Source organism: Cryptotermes secundus, unplaced genomic scaffold, assembly GCF_002891405.2.
Source record: "Cryptotermes secundus unplaced genomic scaffold, Csec_1.0 scaffold290, whole genome shotgun sequence".
NCBI lineage: Eukaryota > Metazoa > Arthropoda > Insecta > Blattodea > Kalotermitidae > Cryptotermes > Cryptotermes secundus.
In genome coordinates this window covers 53,835-71,417 of record NW_019727395.1, presented here as the reverse complement: position 1 = coordinate 71,417, position 17,583 = coordinate 53,835, and the positions used below count along the sequence as shown (strand labels likewise).

At 39.0% G+C, this 17,583-nt stretch overlaps 1 protein-coding gene across 3 annotated transcripts in view; it reads right to left on the bottom strand.

The window, feature by feature from the left end:
- The window catches only part of LOC111864667 (ubiquitin carboxyl-terminal hydrolase 15), a 56,692-nt gene that overhangs the window by 9,259 nt on the left and 29,850 nt on the right, over positions 1-17,583 (bottom strand). The window contains exons 10-16 of one of the 3 annotated variants that reach the window (XM_023852070.2): positions 14,431-14,613; positions 11,267-11,487; positions 8,843-9,090; positions 7,666-7,848; positions 5,474-5,666; positions 4,175-4,428; positions 1,982-2,070 (exon numbers count right to left, since the gene is read on the bottom strand). In XM_023852070.2, the coding sequence (XP_023707838.1) occupies positions 1,982-2,070; positions 4,175-4,428; positions 5,474-5,666; positions 7,666-7,848; positions 8,843-9,090; positions 11,267-11,487; positions 14,431-14,613 (1,371 nt within the window). The remainder of the gene's footprint in view (positions 1-1,981; positions 2,071-4,174; positions 4,429-5,473; positions 5,667-7,665; positions 7,849-8,842; positions 9,091-11,266; positions 11,488-14,430; positions 14,614-17,583) is intronic. The other 2 variants (XM_023852071.2, XM_033751524.1) reach the window with 2 other exon arrangements.

Sequence of the window (17,583 nt, the reverse complement as noted above, 5' to 3'; positions counted from 1 at the left end):
TCCTCTTGTCCGGAGCCGTCAGGGCAACATGGCAATCTTGGTTGTCCTGGACAGGTTTTCCAAATTTGTGGCCATGTACCCCGTGAGAAAGATCACATCGAACGTAGTGGTGGCTTGTTTGGTGGGGAAATATTTCCCTTGTTTTGGGATTCCTAATTGTATTGTTTCGGACAATGCCACGGTTTTTCGCTCCCGATTGTTCTACAATACCTGCTTTTCCTGGGGGATAAAACATGTCACTATTTCACCTTATTACCCCCAGGCTTCGCAGGTAGAACGCTTTAATCGTAATCTGAAGGCAGCCCTGACTATCTTCCATCACTCCCAACATACCCGCTGGGATGAAAATTTACCGACTCTCGCTGTGGCGTTTAACACCGCCTGGCACGAGAGTACGGGTGCGACCCCAGCTCTCCTATTCCTAGGACGGGAGTTGAACCATCCATTGGGGTTAAGATGGGAGTTGTCTGAATTAGATTTACAGCAGTCCCCTCAGGACACAAAGGAATTCTGGGGAAGGGCTCTGACTAACTTAAAGCGAGCCCGGGATAGGGTTGCCAGACGTTATAATGCGTTGAGGAGTGAGGTTGTGTTTCGCCCTGGAGAGTTAGTCCTAGTAAAACGACACCCCCAGAGCTCTAAGGTTTTACAACAATCAGCCAAAATAGCTATTAAGTGGTCTGGTCCGTATGTTATTGTAAGGTTTTTGACGCCTGTTACGGTTCAATTGGCAAATCCCGACACGGGAGCAATATTAGCGAAGGCTCATGTTTCCCAGCTTAAAAGGTATTTTGCAGATGGTTAGAACCGGTGGCTGAAGCTTAAATATTATCATGTAATTGTCTTGGAGTTTCTTGTGGTCTAGCTCTTGGGACTGTGCGCTGTGTCTCTAAGTTTTTTTGGTGTGTTTTAGACTATGCCATCTTTCCCTTCTTTCCTTCCTTAATTGGCTGCGGATGCTGGTGGCTCTACTCAGAAGCTGCTATGTACCTCCGACTTCTCTAGGGCCCGGGGCGGTCGGAGAGTGTGCTGTCCATCGTAGATGTNGGAGATCCTGAACCGTCTGAAGACAATTCAAAGGGTTCGCCCCGTGAAAGGCGTCGTGGAATTGCAGTCAACCACAGCCAATGCTCATATATTTCTTGTAAAGTTCTTTTCAATGATGTCACGTGACCCTCCCCTCTCTTTTTTTTTCCTTCCTCCTCCTCTTGTCATGGCAAGATGACACGAACGATCGCTCTCTTTCCCTGGGTGTCGGTCATGCAGGGTGGTTGTCCCTGCTCTTAGAAATTTCTGTTTGGTTTCTTTTCTTTTTCAAAATTAGATTTATTTTTGGAAGTCAGTGCTGTGTGTCCCGGGAGAGGGCCCCTTTGCCGATCTATTGAGCAATGGTGAGGCAAAGGTGTGTTATATAAATATATACGTATGGGTACCCTGTGAGTATATATACAAATGTGAGTATTATTATTTTTTTTTCTCTTTCCTTGGTTTGTGAAATTAAATGGGCGGTGCCCCATGAGAAAGGTATTGGCTTGAATGACCGGAGTGGGTCATGCTAGATTTCTTGTAATATCATTTCTTGTATTTATATAATATGTTTTATTTCCTTTATTATTGTTAAATGTATATTTATTTCGTTATTATATTATTGTAATTGTTAAACTCAGTCAGCATAGCTCTCGATTTGTGCGTGTATTTCTCACACAACAAGTGAATGAACTCCTCCCCCTTTCCCTCTCCTGAAATTTCGGACTGGTTACAGTCCGGGTAAATAACGGTTCAGATGAGCATGATGAAAATAAAATCAGGCATGTGACTCTTACAGAACAGCTCAAACCTTCACAATAAAATGCAACTACTGAACAAATATATGTATTACACAATATATGTTCAGCATTTGCATGGGAGACTTATAATAAGAAAGATGCAAAAAAGTTGTAATGCAAATATAACTCTACAAGAAAAGGATTCTTGCACTCACCACAACAGCTTGTTCCTTAATTTCAGATACACAGTTGTCATCAAATAAGTACCATTTGTGATCACTCTGATTCTGACAAAATGCAGTATCTAAAAAAGACAAAGAAATATGATTTCACAACAGGAATTGCTACAACATACAATGCCATAAAGTCAATGAAGAGAACTACCACATTATCTAATGACAGACTGAATACAAGCAACAAGGCCATACTTGCTTCCTATACACGCAAGCAGGAATATTCTTTTATGGAATATGCTGGAATGATGTTACAGAAGTTCTTTCTCAGGATGCAATTTGGATTGGTGTTCTGAAACCTTTTTTCCCTGGTATCCATATAACTTCTGTGGTTGGAAAACACCTGTGATGGTTGGACTGAAATGTAAATTGTAGACCAACATGTGAAGGAAGGGGGCCACAATGTTGCAAGACTGCCAGTCTATCACTGTAGCTTGAATGACATCCAGTCACTGTGGAGTCAGTCAGCTGAATGGATATGTGGTTAGAGAAAACAGGAACTTCAAACTTTGGGAGACACTGGCTGGTAGAAGCAGGGCTAGGGGAGATTACTGCTGAGAGCTGACACAATGCTATTTATCTTGTCATCTAGGAAAAGCAAAAGATGTGGAAACTGGATGACCTTACTGATAACATAGGGAAACCATGTGTTATAAATGCCACACAGGATGAAACTTCCAGCAACCTATTCAAGTCTGATTCTGATTCAGAAGGAATAAATCTATTACATGACAGCGAATAAATGTTCCTCTAACTTTTCATTATTAACAATGAATATGTATTATTATATCACACATTAAAGCTGAGAAACACAGACAGTGCACCCTAATGGGCCATCACTGTCATTCATATGTCCTACAAGAATGGACAGCTGCAAGTTCCTAGCCAAGACATTCTAATAAAAGTTGACTCCTGAATGGCTGCAAGAAGAATTCAATTCTCAGTGCTGAGAAGAATGACAAAACAAAAAAACCCTTCTTTCACAAGTAGATAGGCTTTTCTCTCATACTACTTAACTACATGTATTTTCTTCTAAAAATTTACTACAATAAAAAGCTAAAGTTAAGTCTAGAAGAGTAAAGCTGTCCCTATAACAGGCTGTGGAGGCCCTTATTATTGAAATGTTGAGGCTACCACGCTTTCTAGATAATTGGCTCACATGACAGAGAGGTTGTCAGCCTTATGCAATGGCTGGCCACACTTAACCCCCAGGAAGATCCCTGGTACTCATTCCTGCTAGGGGCTGAGTTGACCCCAGGGCCATAATGCAGCTGGATGAATTAGGTCAATTGAAAAACCCAATGACCTCATCAGGAATTGAACCCATGACCTTCTGGCTTGTACCACAGTGCCCCTGCACATTAGCACCACACACTAGAAAAAACTTAGTACCTCTTAATATATTGATAATTCTACCTCCAAACTTAGAATGTATGTTAAGCAAGTACTGATATATAACTTATTTTTTAGAATTTTGAAATTGTAGTCTCTTTAAAAATTTAAGATCACAAACATCTTTAGTGACCTTGAACTCTTTTCTGTACTAATGCAGCGGTAACATCTATCTATGGCTCTACAGCCCTTGTGGGCCTTAGCCACTTTTTCTGTTTCTTGATCTATACACAGCATGTAGGACTCCTTGGACAGGGGATCAGCCCACAGCAAGGCTGCTACCTATACACACATCCATCCATGCCTCAAGTGGGATCTGAACCCACAATCCCAGTGTTCAAGCAGGTGAAGATGATTCATGCCTTAGACTGTGCGGCTGCTGTGATCAGTATAGATCAGTCTAGTGGTAACATGACCCTTTTAAAGCTTGTTTTACAAGCTTTAAATAACCCCAAGTTAGCTCTCTGTCAAAGCAGAACCAAAGTTATGACAAAATTCATGATCATGAGTACAATTTCAGAGTTACTTGAAACTTTGAAATGGCAATAATTTTAATATAACATTTCAAATACATGACTAACATTTTGCATGCATTCAGTTCGGGTGTGTAACAGCACATACACCAAACTTCATTGCAATCTTAGAAGACAAGGTTGAAATTTTATTTCAGTGTGTTAATTTGACATGGAATGAAAAACCAGTACACACAACAAAGTTCTCACACAATTTGACCCTGGTTTCCTGTTTCCATTTTAGGGTTACAGGAATGAAAAACATACTTACAGTGACCGCCTCCCAGGCCTCCATAATGATTGCATACTCCTATCAGGTCATACACAGCTTGTAGATGACTCTTGTTTATTACATAATCTGACATATTGAGGCCTCGTACAGGGTACTGAACCATTCGGTCAACTTTATCTCGATGGTATCTATTGTAAACAAACCTCTTCAAGTGGATGATTAGAATTCGAGGTAGACACCATAAATCAAATTTCTTTGTGGCTTGCTGATGTTTCTTGCATGTTGGGCAATACCTATACAAAAGAAGAAATTACTGTGTTGAAATGAAGCAATAGTTCTTGTTGCGTGGTATTTCAGTACTGCACTGGCAATATCCAGAAGAGGTCAATCAGCTGAATAAGGAGAAGAATGATGTAATGGATAATCATATAATTTATATAATTTACACAAATCTGTAACATCCTTTCTGAGTTGATCCCTGCAATCCTCCACACAGCTAACCCTATACTTATTTCTGGTTTGTGGATATAAGTCAAGAATATACAAATCTAATTCTACAACAGTGAGTTAATGGGTAAAAGATAAATATGGAGTGTTCCCAAGGGCATGCCATGTCAGTATAAAGGTGCTCATATATGTACGAGTCTGGCTCGCGGGTCCGGCTCAGCTCGGGTTCTAATAAGCTAAACTTGTCTGGCTGCAGGGCACCATGAGCCGGGCTTGGCTGAGTCTGGCTGGGCTTGCCAGGGCCTTCGGTGGGGCTCAGCTCACCTTTGGCTCATACGTGTGTGGATGGTCCCGAGCCAGTCTCATGTATCCACAAGGCCACATGAACAGATAGTGTGAGTTGGAACTATGTCGACTTTCATGTCTAAAACATTCACGAGCCCTGATTTTTTGACAAAGTTTTTAGAAGAGTACCGTGAATTGCCGGTTCTGTGGCAGGTTTGCAGTGCAGATTATTCGAGCAAGGCAAAGTGGGATGAGGCCCGGGATTTACTTGTGCAGTTCACAAGAGAGAAAATACCTGAAGCTGACTTCTGTTTTTTTAAGAAAAAAGTATTATCACCGCTGCTGCAACTTGCTTTGATGAATTCATTCTGGATACTGAAATGTACAATCAAAGTTGGGAGTCCGCTCATGCATGTGTGGTGAAATATATCTGAGCCCAGCTACCAAGTCAAGCTTGCAGAGCCAGACTTGCGAGCCAGATTCGTACGTGTATGGGCACCTTAAGAGCACAGTTTCACGTGTGCTCTTGCTTAGGGAGATGTCTTGAATGTTCAAGAACAGGCTTCATAAAGAAATGCAGGTAATTTAAAAACTGTGTGATCTTACCAGGCATCATCAGCTCCAAGCTTTTCCCGTGTAGTGTAAAGCTCAATGCAGTCTTTTAATTTAAGTGTCTGAAGGTTGCTCTTTGTTGACTGATCATCCTTGATGTCTTCCAGTGATTGGTCATAGAAGACTTGATCACGGTCTCTTGGCACCCATTTTGCAGCAATGAATGACTGCCCCATATGTTCTAAAGCTCAAGAATTCAACAAATAATGGCTACTTTTTCATGAGAAATCAGAACAATATTCAAAACTGGTACTTTTGTAAATAAATAAAATATAAAACTTCTTTAATAAATGTATTTGTTCATAAATTGGTTCACAAAGCGAGAAGAAAGTTTCTGAAACTTGATGCAATCCAATAAGTAAACCTTCTAAACTGCATTCTTCATATAAATTTAAGGGTCATTCCACATGAAATCAACAAAGCAGAGAAGCAAAATTTTCATGATTATCTCTGACTCTAATATTATCATCCCGTCTATGCCTAGAACTTCCTATAATTTCTTCTTCTGATTTCCTGACAAAAACTTTGTATGCATTCCTCCTTTCTCCCATGCCATTTCCATGCCCCAAACATCTCATCCTCTTTGATCTGATCACCCTGACAGTATTTGGTGAGGGGTATAAAATTGTGAAGGTCCTCATTTAGCAACTCTCTCCAGCCTCCTGTTGCTTCAAGTACAAATACTTTCTTCAGTACTCTGTTCAGAATACTCCTTTGATGTGAGAGACCAGGTTCCACACTAATACAAAACAGGCCAAATTATTATTCTGTATACCTCAGTTTTTATGGTTTTAGATATCACATGGGAGAACAAGTGTCTCAACTGAATGACAGAAGCATTCCACAAATTTAATTTGCTCAGTTTCTTTACAAATGCAATTTTAATTTCTATCATACTCAAAGATCTGATATTGCACAGTTCAGCAAATCACAGCTGAATATACATTTTCTGAAAGACATTCTCTCTGATGGCACAAGCTGACTCAGATAACTGTAGTCTTCCTACTTTTATTGTTCTGGTAGTTTCAAAATGGTGTACTGAACATTAACATCTGCTCTTTAAAATTTCAGTATCACAGAACAGCTTCATATTCTAAACTACAATCTCAATTATTTCACATCAATCTTTCATGGTGAGTAAAATTTTTGAAGTGTAAACTTCTCATGCCTCTTTTTAGGCTTCAGTGAATTATGTGAGAAGTCTGGATGGTTGTAACTGTGACAATGGTTCAAAGGTTCATCATAAGAGATGACCAGAGGACACTGGGAGCACCTATACAAGAATTCTAATTGAAATTGAAAATGCCATGTCCAAAGATTTTACTAAATTGAATTACAATGCTCATTTCAAGGGCCACACAAAAGTAAAATGTGTGCCATATTGCAAATATCATTGTTGCAAAAAAGAATTTCAAATCATTTATAGCACTTACAAAATTAGAATTTGGCCAGTATATTTCAGTTCAGAAACAAGAGGCTGTAAAGTGTATCACGGAAACACTCTTAGACAGCATGCATATTTATGATGATTAACAACATATGGCATATCAGTCGAGTGATACCACACCTACACAAATTACACTACTTGTTTACTTCATTTAGTAACAGGGAGATGAAGAAAATTACATAATGAGGAGCTTCATGTTTTGGTTTCTTCCTCAAATATTAAGGTAATCAAATCATGAAGAATGAGATGGGACATGCATACAGCATGGAAGATAATAAATGGACTCAAAATTTTATTTAGCAAACCTGAAGCAATGAGACAATATGGGAGATACATACATAAATGGCAGAATATCAAAAAGTATTTAAAAGATAAGGTGTAGACTTGAAAGGATTCTGATGATGGTGTATACTGTACTTCTTCTGGCTTATTTTGGACTTGGTCCAGTGATTGAGACTAGCTCTTTCTAATGGGCCCAACTGAGTAGGTTTATCCTTCCCTACCCACCTGAAGACGGAGACAGATCCAGTCTCCGAAATGTCGTCTTTTGTCTTTTACATACTAGACGATGGATGAAGTCCAAAATAAGCCAAAAGAAGTAAGATAAGGTGTGTTGACATGGTCTTGATTCATCTGGCTCAGGACAGTGATAACTGGTCATGGGCTCTTGTGAATATAGCTTCTCAAGGATTCTCCGTCAGATTTAATTATTCAACTGTACCATGCCACAGCGACTTACTTGGAAAAGGAAGTGGATTTCCATCATTATGGATCTTTACTATATCCTGGCTGCAATCAGCACCACTTGTGACCAAATAGAAGCTGAACAAGCGTCTCTGAATAAGTTCCCCATTGCAATCACTGCTGTCGCTGCAGCTTCTATCATTCTCATCAGATGGCAAATCTTCACTCAATGTCAAATCTGTATAGCAAGGGGGAGGGGAGAAGAAAAATAATTATATGAGCAAACTTTTTCCCGTTCTTCTACTATGTCATCAATATTCTGGTATATCAGCAGATCCATTCAACAACAATTTGGTTTGATAACATGAATGATATTGAGCTTACTGTCTTCTGGGATCTGATGTTATGTAATCTGTAATTTGGTAGGCAGGTGTCAACATTTCAGAAGAATTTGCTGCCTTTTCAGAGTACCCTGAATCATGCCGTCTTCTACCATGTGACACCATATATAATTGTAGGTACTGACCTTTCAGAGGAACCTGCTGCTTCTTCAGGGTATCCTTAAGACTGCAGTATTATTGGATGTGAAGCCATGCAGTTAATTAAGTAGGATCTAGGTTCTGGATGAACTTGCTACCTCTTTAGGGTATCCTGAAAATGGAGGCTAAGAGCTCCTCAAAAATGTTGGTACTCATCTACTGAACTATTCAACATCACATTGTAGAAGACAGTAAACTTTAGTCACTACCATGAGAACCTTAAATGTCAGGTAATGGGTATAATTTCCCACAAGAAAGAAAAAAGAAAACCAGGAATAACATGGAAGAAAGAAATATTATTTTAACAAGAAGAGCCTGGGAGGAACAACTGATGACACACTTTAAAGAGAACAAATATTTTATGAAAGATGTGAGGTTTTCATGGCGGTGACTATTAAGAAAGCAGTCTTCTGGGATGTGGCACCATGTAGATGTGGTGTTAACCGACGTTTCAGAGGAACGTATCGCCTCCATCTTCAGGGTAGAAGGAAAAATAAGCGTTCTGCTTGTATCGGTTCTCACGGTCTCTTCTCACAGATTTCTTATTTTTCCTTCTACCCTGAAGATGGAGGCGATACATTCCTCCGAAACGTTGGTTAACACCACATCTACACGGTGCCACATCCCAGAAGACTGCTTTCTTCAAATATTTTATGAAAATTCAAATCTGAATGATATGCAAACAATATTTACCGCCATTAAGAATTCTTCTGGTTTTTGTATTCCACCATGAACTATTGTCATCTGGCATGCGAAGACAGCGTTGTAATTTGTGAAGCACTAGCTGATATAATACATCATACGTGCAACCTTTTCTTGGTGCTGCTATCAATAGAGGATCACCAAACAACTGTTCATGGGAAAACCCAAGTTTTGGTGAAGATTCCCATAGACACACCGGTAAAATTACATGGGTATCATTCTGAACAGGCATCTCATAGCTGCAAAGCAAAGTATGTCCTATAGAAACGGTTGCACTCAACATATCGATAAAGGCCAAAAGAAAATTTATAGTACATACATCCTGTATCACTTTCTAGTTAGGGACAGTAAGCCATCCAAATGAAACTTTCATGTTGGTACTAAGATTTAATTGAATCAATTTTCAAACATACATAACTCTGTGGCCTGTAGTCCGCAAGCGAACTATACCGACCGAGTGACTGTCGCTTGTCAGTGAAGTTAGTGCCAACTTTAGTGGATAGAGGGTGTGGCGTGGTCAGTGCAACAAATCCCCACAGCTGTTAATCTCGGTTTTCTATGCCAGAGCCGCTATATCCTTGAAATAGCACCTCAGTTATCTTCATGAGGCTGAGTGAACCCCATTTCAGACCCATTACTTCTCAAGAAAACTGGTAGCGCCGGGAATCGAACCTGGGACCTCTGGATCTGTAGCCAGGAACCCTGACCACTAGACCACATAGGCAGTCTTCAAACATACATATGCTGAATATAAATTTCATTCATTTAAATAAATACTTCCAAAGTGGGTAATTTTACCTCAAATATTTTCAGTGGAACAGGTTGATAACTGAATGTATGCCATTATAAAACTTAAATTACTTGAATTATTTAAATTATTTAAGTAAAAAAAGATGGACAATATTACCTTCTTGCAATACTATCCCTGAGAAACTTAAGTAATAGGAATTTTATTAATATTAAAATTTCTGAGTAGATAATGAAAAGTTCAGTCCAGTGTGACATACGAGTTTACAACACTTCAGTCTTCATTCGCCTTACATGTTTCGATTCAAAAGAATCATCCTCAGAGGTGCACCACTACGATAAGAAAACACTCTCACATAAGATATTTTAACAATATGCACTTTGAAGAAAGCAGTCTTCTGGGATTTGGNAGTCTGCTTGACCGTGTCTCACGGTGTTGTCGCTTGCAGATTTACTTATACTTCTTCAACCCTGAAGATGGGGGCGATACGTTCCTCCGAAACGTCGGTTAACACCACATATACACGGTGCCAAATCCCAGAAGACTGCTTTCTTCATAGTCACCGCCGTGAAAGCCTCAAATCTTACAATATGCACTTTAGATATGACTAATGTTCTCATAGTGGTGAATCGAAACATGTAAGGCGAATGAGGACTGAAGTGTTGTAAACTCGAATGTCACACTGGACTGAACTTTTCATTATCTACTCTGTAATTAATAGTGTGACAGACCAAAATGAGACAAGTTAAATTATTAAAATTTCTATTTACCATTATGAGTCTAGAGTGTAAGGCAAATTTTATCATAGTGTGATGTGTTGCGCAATGGAGGACACCCCTTACCTTCCCAGCAGTGACGTGGCAGCTCTGGCCACGGTGATGTGGTGGGTGAGTCAGCGCTCTGCCCCCCCCCCCGCACTGTGACATGGCACGCAACGCCGCTGTAAACATGGCGTCAGACAACAATGGTGCCTATTACGTAACTGTTTTCCCGTTGTCCAGCTGAGGGTTTATAAGGGAACTACACAGCCGCCGAAGACAGTTCTCAAGTCAGCAGTGAACGAGTTCTCAAGGCAGCAGCCTACGAGTTGAGTTGGAATCTAGCCAGCAGTGAGCCATTAGAGTTGAGATGGAATATAGCAGCCGTCGCAGAAGAAAGAACCAGACATGTGTGTGTGATAATCAGTGATAGTTTGTGATAAATGAGTAATAATTGGGAGTGTGTGCTACAGTGCTACAGTGTATAGCTCCCGTATCATAATTATACGTGTAGATTACTGAGGACAGAGTGAATTGATTAGTGTATAGGGTTTGTAAACTGTGGAAACCTGCAACAGTGTTGTAATTAATTGTAGCCGATACTTGTAGGTTATTAAATAAACCAGTTAACAATCTGAGCGGCGTCTTCAGTAACTAAACATGTTACAATATCTTCAATATAAGCTAAATATTCTTTTTTAAGAAAATCAATTTGGCCAGTGCAGAATGACAAGTGATAGGAAACACTGCTCCAGCTGAATGGACCAACATTTCTGAGACTGTTGCATTTATATTGATTCCTAATGAAGTGGTACACGGCACAAAGACAATGAACATCACAGGCATTTAAACCACTGTCCAGAAGTCCATAAAGGCACAAAAGAACACAGCTTATACTAATGCACTTACATGTAAATTACATCTTTGTCATCAATTTTTTCCAGGGCATCTTTGTTGGTATAGAATTTGTGGAAGTGACTTCTTGTTACTTCAGTTACAATTAAATTATCGGGATGGATGCTGCTTAATCGCCCAACATTAGTAACTAAGTCTCTGATTAAGCCTTTTTTTGGCACAATTACTGTGTAGCGGGTAGGCTTCTGAGCAGCATCACAATGGAACAGGAGTACCTATGTAACAAATAAATAAGATATATATCAATACAACAGAGAATGAAGTCTGTGTGTGACTAGGTGCAACACATCTGATGGTTTGAGAGGTGTAACAATGCCTCTGGAAATGCTGGATGGCATATTTATTCACTGGAACTGTACCTATACAGGGTGTCCCAGGAGGAATGTGCCAAACTTTGGGAGGGTGTTCCTTATGTTAAAGTGTGCCGATATAACCCAAAACACCTATGTCCAAAGTTGAACGGTTACAGAGATAATGGACCCAGAAAAGTGTAGTCTTCTGGCGGGTCCATGCACTGTACCTGTCAGCTGAGATGTCTTACCTATGTTTGTCCTTGAGTGTGGTGATTCACACTAGCCGTAAGCTCATGCACTACCTACAGAGTATGTTGCGGCCAGGTCGTGAATGGTTGGTAATTAGTTGTGCGGAGTTGCTGAAATGCCTTTTGTGTTTTCACACGTGGAATACTGTGATATGCATTTTGTGTGTGGATTTTGCGGTGGCAATGCACGTGCTGCTGATGAATACCAAAGGCATTTTCCCCATCGAAGTGTATTTACACGAATTCACCAGACATTGTGTGATACTGGTTCTCTTCCGAGTGTTTCTGTGCACTCTGAAAGGTAGGATGTATGAATGACATACACACGAGAGAACATTGTTGAGATGGTTCAGAGAAGTCCGCGTCTGTCCACTTGCAGAATGGCCTCTCGCATCGGCGTATCACGTATGCAGGTGTGGCGAACTTTACATGATGAAGAGTTGTATCCTTACCATGATCAAAGGGTACAACATCTGGAACCAGGCGACCATGCACAGCGTATGGATTTGTGCCACTGGATAAAAGCTCATCCCGAACTGTTAAGCGTCACTGTATTCAGCGATGAGGCGTCTTTTACCCTGGACAGTGTAAATAATTTACGAAATGTGCATACGTGGTCCCATAATAATCCACGAGATAATGGAAACGAAATTAGAAGAGATTTTCCGTGAATATACGTTTAATACAGTTATGTAGTCGGCTTATACCAGAATGCTCAGTCAGCCATGTTACGTCAGCGGTTGCCAGTGTCATGTATAGTGCTTGGAAACCTAGGGACAATTATGACATGGCAAGTGAGTATCTTGTACTTCAATTTTATGGCATCATGTCACTCACAAGTTAGTTTGATGTTACGTACATTATTAACATTACAGAAACCACATATTCCTGCCAGTTTTAATATGTATTTTGTAATCAACAAGTGTGTAACACCGGTCAAAGTTTCACACTTCTCTGGCCATTATCTCCGTAACCATTCAACTTTGGACATAGGTGTTTTGGGTTATATCAGCATACTTTAACATAAGGAACACCCTCCCGAAGTTTGGCACATTCCTCCTGGGACACCCTGTATGAACATACGCATGCATGCGCATATGAAAGAGGAATGAGAAGGCTCTTGTCATACTCTCATTTTTACTGGCATAACATGAATCCAAGCAAATATGCATCAGATGCTGCTAAATCAAATGGGGGGCAGGGGGAGAAAGAAACATCATTATTTCTCTTTTATAAATGATATACTGGGATTTACTCAAAGGGAAACATCTGCAACAATTGTGATTAAAAATTTTCATACTAAAAATGGCACATATACATTACTTCACAATATTACATCATGTTCATTAGTCAAATAGAATGAATTCAGAGGACCGATACAAAATACTTCCGTGAAAAGACAAATTAATTTTTAAGAAGCTTCAAGGCAAATTTTCTCATAAATTTCATGATACTTTATGCTCATACAATGAACCATCAGAGGAGTCAGGATAGTGTTGTCAGGACAGCAACTGGCTACAGGCTAGACGAATGAGGGGTTGAACTTCTAGTCCCTGTAGGGTACTGAATTTTCTTTTCTCACGCCCTCCAGACTGGCTCTGGGGTCCACCCAACCTCCTATCCAATGGTTACTGGGGGCTCTTTCCCCAGGGGTAAAGTGGCCAGGGCATGAAGCTGACCACTCACCTCCAACTAGAGCTGAGGTCAAGAAAATGTGGATATATACATCCACTCCCCCCTACCCCTTCATGGCATAGTGCTTAATTAGTTACAGACAGGGACAACCTTACTTTTACAATGAACTGTCAGAAGCATGATGTGTTTACACTATTTAATACACTGCAAAATATGGGAACTCAAGATAAAACCGTGGAATTCACCATAAAAAAATTACAAAGCAAAAAATATCACATAAATAACTTCTTCTACCAGGAGCATAGGCCTAACATGTCATCTCATACTCTCAGACTGTGGTAAATGTAATTGGCACATACAGACGTAATGATATCGTTTCATCACAACATATAATTTTAGCAGAGAAACATTTTGGGATATTATAACAACTCAATAAGACATATGACAAAAAATATAGCTGATGAAAACATGTTTTGTGAGTACAGACAGTGGCTTGATTCAGGTCTTCCCAGCTTCTTTCAGTGCTGTTTATGATATTTTAGCCCTGCAGTTATGTCACTAATTTTAACCCAAAATATCACAGATGTCATAAACATTAATGTTATGAAACACAAACGGTGCCCTCCACAGCGATCAGTTTAAAACTTGTTTCCATATGATGAAATGTTGTGTTACTAGAGAACTATGTAAAATTTCATGGAACATGTGACTGAAGCAGAAATTATACAGCTTCAATAACCACTTGACTAACAGGAACACTGAGGATCAGCAATTTCTACTGCTGTGTCTGTAACACAACTCTGTCAGCATAATGGTGAATTTCAGTGCAAATACTCTATTAATACAACACATTTTCAAATTTGACACTTGACATCTCAGCCAAAGCAGTTTTCATTATCATGCACACATAGACTTTCTATTACCTGTATAAAACTAATTAATATTTTATATACCAGATCATAATCAATAGCAAAACACTTACTTCTAAAGCTCGTTCTTTTTTTGTAGGTAAAGGGAGAGATAGGTAGCAAAATGGATCAAATGTGACTGAAACTTTGCTACAGTCGGGGCACACGACTGTGGACTTCAGTAAACCATGAAAAAAGTCGACTATAACGGAGTCATTCCTCTTTCTGTAATTGTCCCAAGCTTCCTTAGCCACATCCTAAAGAAAAGGAAAGAGAAAAGAAGTTAAAATATGTGACTGCTTCACATTTCTGACTAACCTTCACACAAACATGGTATGAATAATAAATCACAAAGTGCCAATACACATAGAGGAATAAACATTTCTCTACATTTGATTTAAATATTTTCTATTTAGCTCTAATTCACTGAAGAACCACCATTACAGCAGCTGATGTAATTTGAATCCCATATGGGCACAACTTTGTCAATTAAAACACACAAATTGTGTGCAACAGGAACAAACATGTCTACACAAAGGCAAAATGCATATGCAAGTTCCAAAGAGAATTCTTTTATGGATATGAAAACTTTTCAAGACAGTAATACCTGATAAGTTTACTAAAACGTCATTTTGTGGTCCTTATTAAAATTATTCCTTACATTTTATTTTTGTCTAGGCTTTGAGAGAATAAAATGTGGATTACCATAATGAATTTACACCACCAATGAATGGTGCCTGAATCCTACATGAGGGTTGTTCAGAAAGCAAAGACCGCTAGCACATATGCACTACTTGCTGACTTTACCTGGGACATTTTTTACCATTCTCCTTACAGTCCAGACCTGGATCCAAGTGATTTTCACTTGTTCACAGACTGGAAGCAGTTTTTGGGTGGCATGTGCATAGGTAGCAATGAAAAAGTGAAGATGGTTAAAGACCGATTCGATGGATTGGCGGCAGATTTCTACTATGGAGGCAGATAGAAATGTGTCACACAATATAAGTGCCAGAATCTTCATGAGGATTATATGGCAAAATGATTTAAGGTATGCAGTAATGATGTAAAATCAATTTTTTAATTTTATTAATTTATTTTTTTAAACACCAAAGTAGTCTTTAATTTCTGGAAGACCTACATATAATCTCACTTTGATTTTGCATGTAACTGTCTATTTCAAAAGGTTATAAGTACAAATCATTTAATACCTTAATTCAGGGTTCCAGACCACCATGGTGCCTAAGACATTGGGGAGCAGTTATTTTAAATTTTCTGTTTTAGTGTTAAAATTCCTCTTCAACAATATTTATTTAGCAAATGTTTGAAGCATGTAATTATATAATACTCGCAGTAACTGTGGAAGGCACAACATGTTTGTTGAGGAAGAGCTGATAATGGCTATTAACAATACTGTCTTTTCTGCCACTAAACAGGTTGAGTTTTGTATTTAAAACCCACACTCTGACTTTTCGGATTTTATATTACTTGTGAGCCAAGAGTAAAAATGAAATGAGTATGTAATTATATTACAGTGATCAGTTGCTGCATGTAGCTTGTTTCTTGTTTAGCAGTACTGTCATTTGCATGATTAACCTTTAGAGTACGGACTTTTAAATTGTTGGGAGCCTGCTGCAGCAGGAATTTAAATGGCCCTAAGTCTTTAAAGTTGCAGAAAAAGTACGTACTTTCCGTTCTATGTAACATAGAAACACAAGCTAAAAACAGCCTGAAAAAGAACTAAATTTTCTACATATACACAAAAGAGCAATTTTTACAAATAAAAATATACTGGGATTATTTTGTTGTGAAATGCAAAATATAATCTTTATTATTTATATTATGAAATTCTAAAGTACTTGCCTGTAGTTTTTTCTTGAAACTTCACACATATTGATTTCATAAAAATAATCACACTATATACAACAATCTTTTGTTCAGACTATACACCAGTATGAACTGCGTCACTTCACAGATTATGATAACTTCATACAGTGCTCTCTCTGACGTGCCACTTCCAAACACAGTCCTCGACACACAGAGCAACATCACACCTTTTACAACAGAAGAGGGTGCTCCTGGTTTTCTTATTAGCTAACACACATGACAACATTTTGTTTCCCTTTTGATAGCCAGTGTTGCGAATGTTTCACCTTTAGTCATCTCAGTTAGACCCCAGATAAATTTGGCCTCCCCTGAGAAACGCCACTGACCGTGATATTCGCCTCATGTGACTGTACAGTCAAATCTCGCACTAGGATTTTGCGGATTTTGTATGTGTCATTTCTCCACCACATGACTTGTGCAATAAATAGGCACTGCGAATAGTCATGTCTAGAAGGGGGAAAACAATTTATTAGTCGATTTGCATGTCCTCCGAGCTATTCCATAACTATTTACCACCCTGTCAGATTTATCCACAAAGCCTTTATGTGCACCGTTATCTTCAATGGCTTTATATGTCTATCGAGACGCAAAATAAAAATGTTCTATAAATAAATAAGAGAGACTGATGTTCTGACTGATAATTCATTACTGAAAACAAATCCTTGAAAACTACCCATTTCCTTGCAAGCTCAAATAGCACTAATCTGCATGCTAAGATGAATATTTACTTCTCAGTTCTCAGAACAAAGCTGTGCTCTATTTGGCTGACCAGGTCATAAACAGTCACATCTTAACGTAAATAATATTGAAACCAGTACCATGATAAGCGATTTTTATTGTTCAGAGCTAACGAATGAACCACTGACTTGACCTTGTGTGGGTCTGTTGTGGTTTCAACCTGACGATCAAACTGTCAGCACTCTCAAAGAGTGCAAGTGTACTGCACTACGTTATATAAATTTAACATTTGGCCATGGACTTACTTGCTGTTAGATATATCTAACACACATAGGCTAAAGGTTAAAGGTAAAGGTAAAGGTAAAGTTTTCCCTGTGCTTAACTAATTAAGCACTACGCCATGAAGGCATGTGGGGGAGTGGATAGGTCCAGTTTTACATGTTTAGCGTTGTATTCAACACAAAGTCATCTGATTCTGAAGCTCTGTTTCTGTTCGTAACATACTGCAAAATTGAAATATACAAACATTCTCTGTTGGCCTGTCATCCACAAGTGAAACTGGAGCGCAATAAGCAAGTGTGTTGGCAGAAATCAACTTCAATATACACTCCTCCAACATCAAGGAAAAGGAAATTTAAGGAAGACACGTCCAAGAAACTTACTTG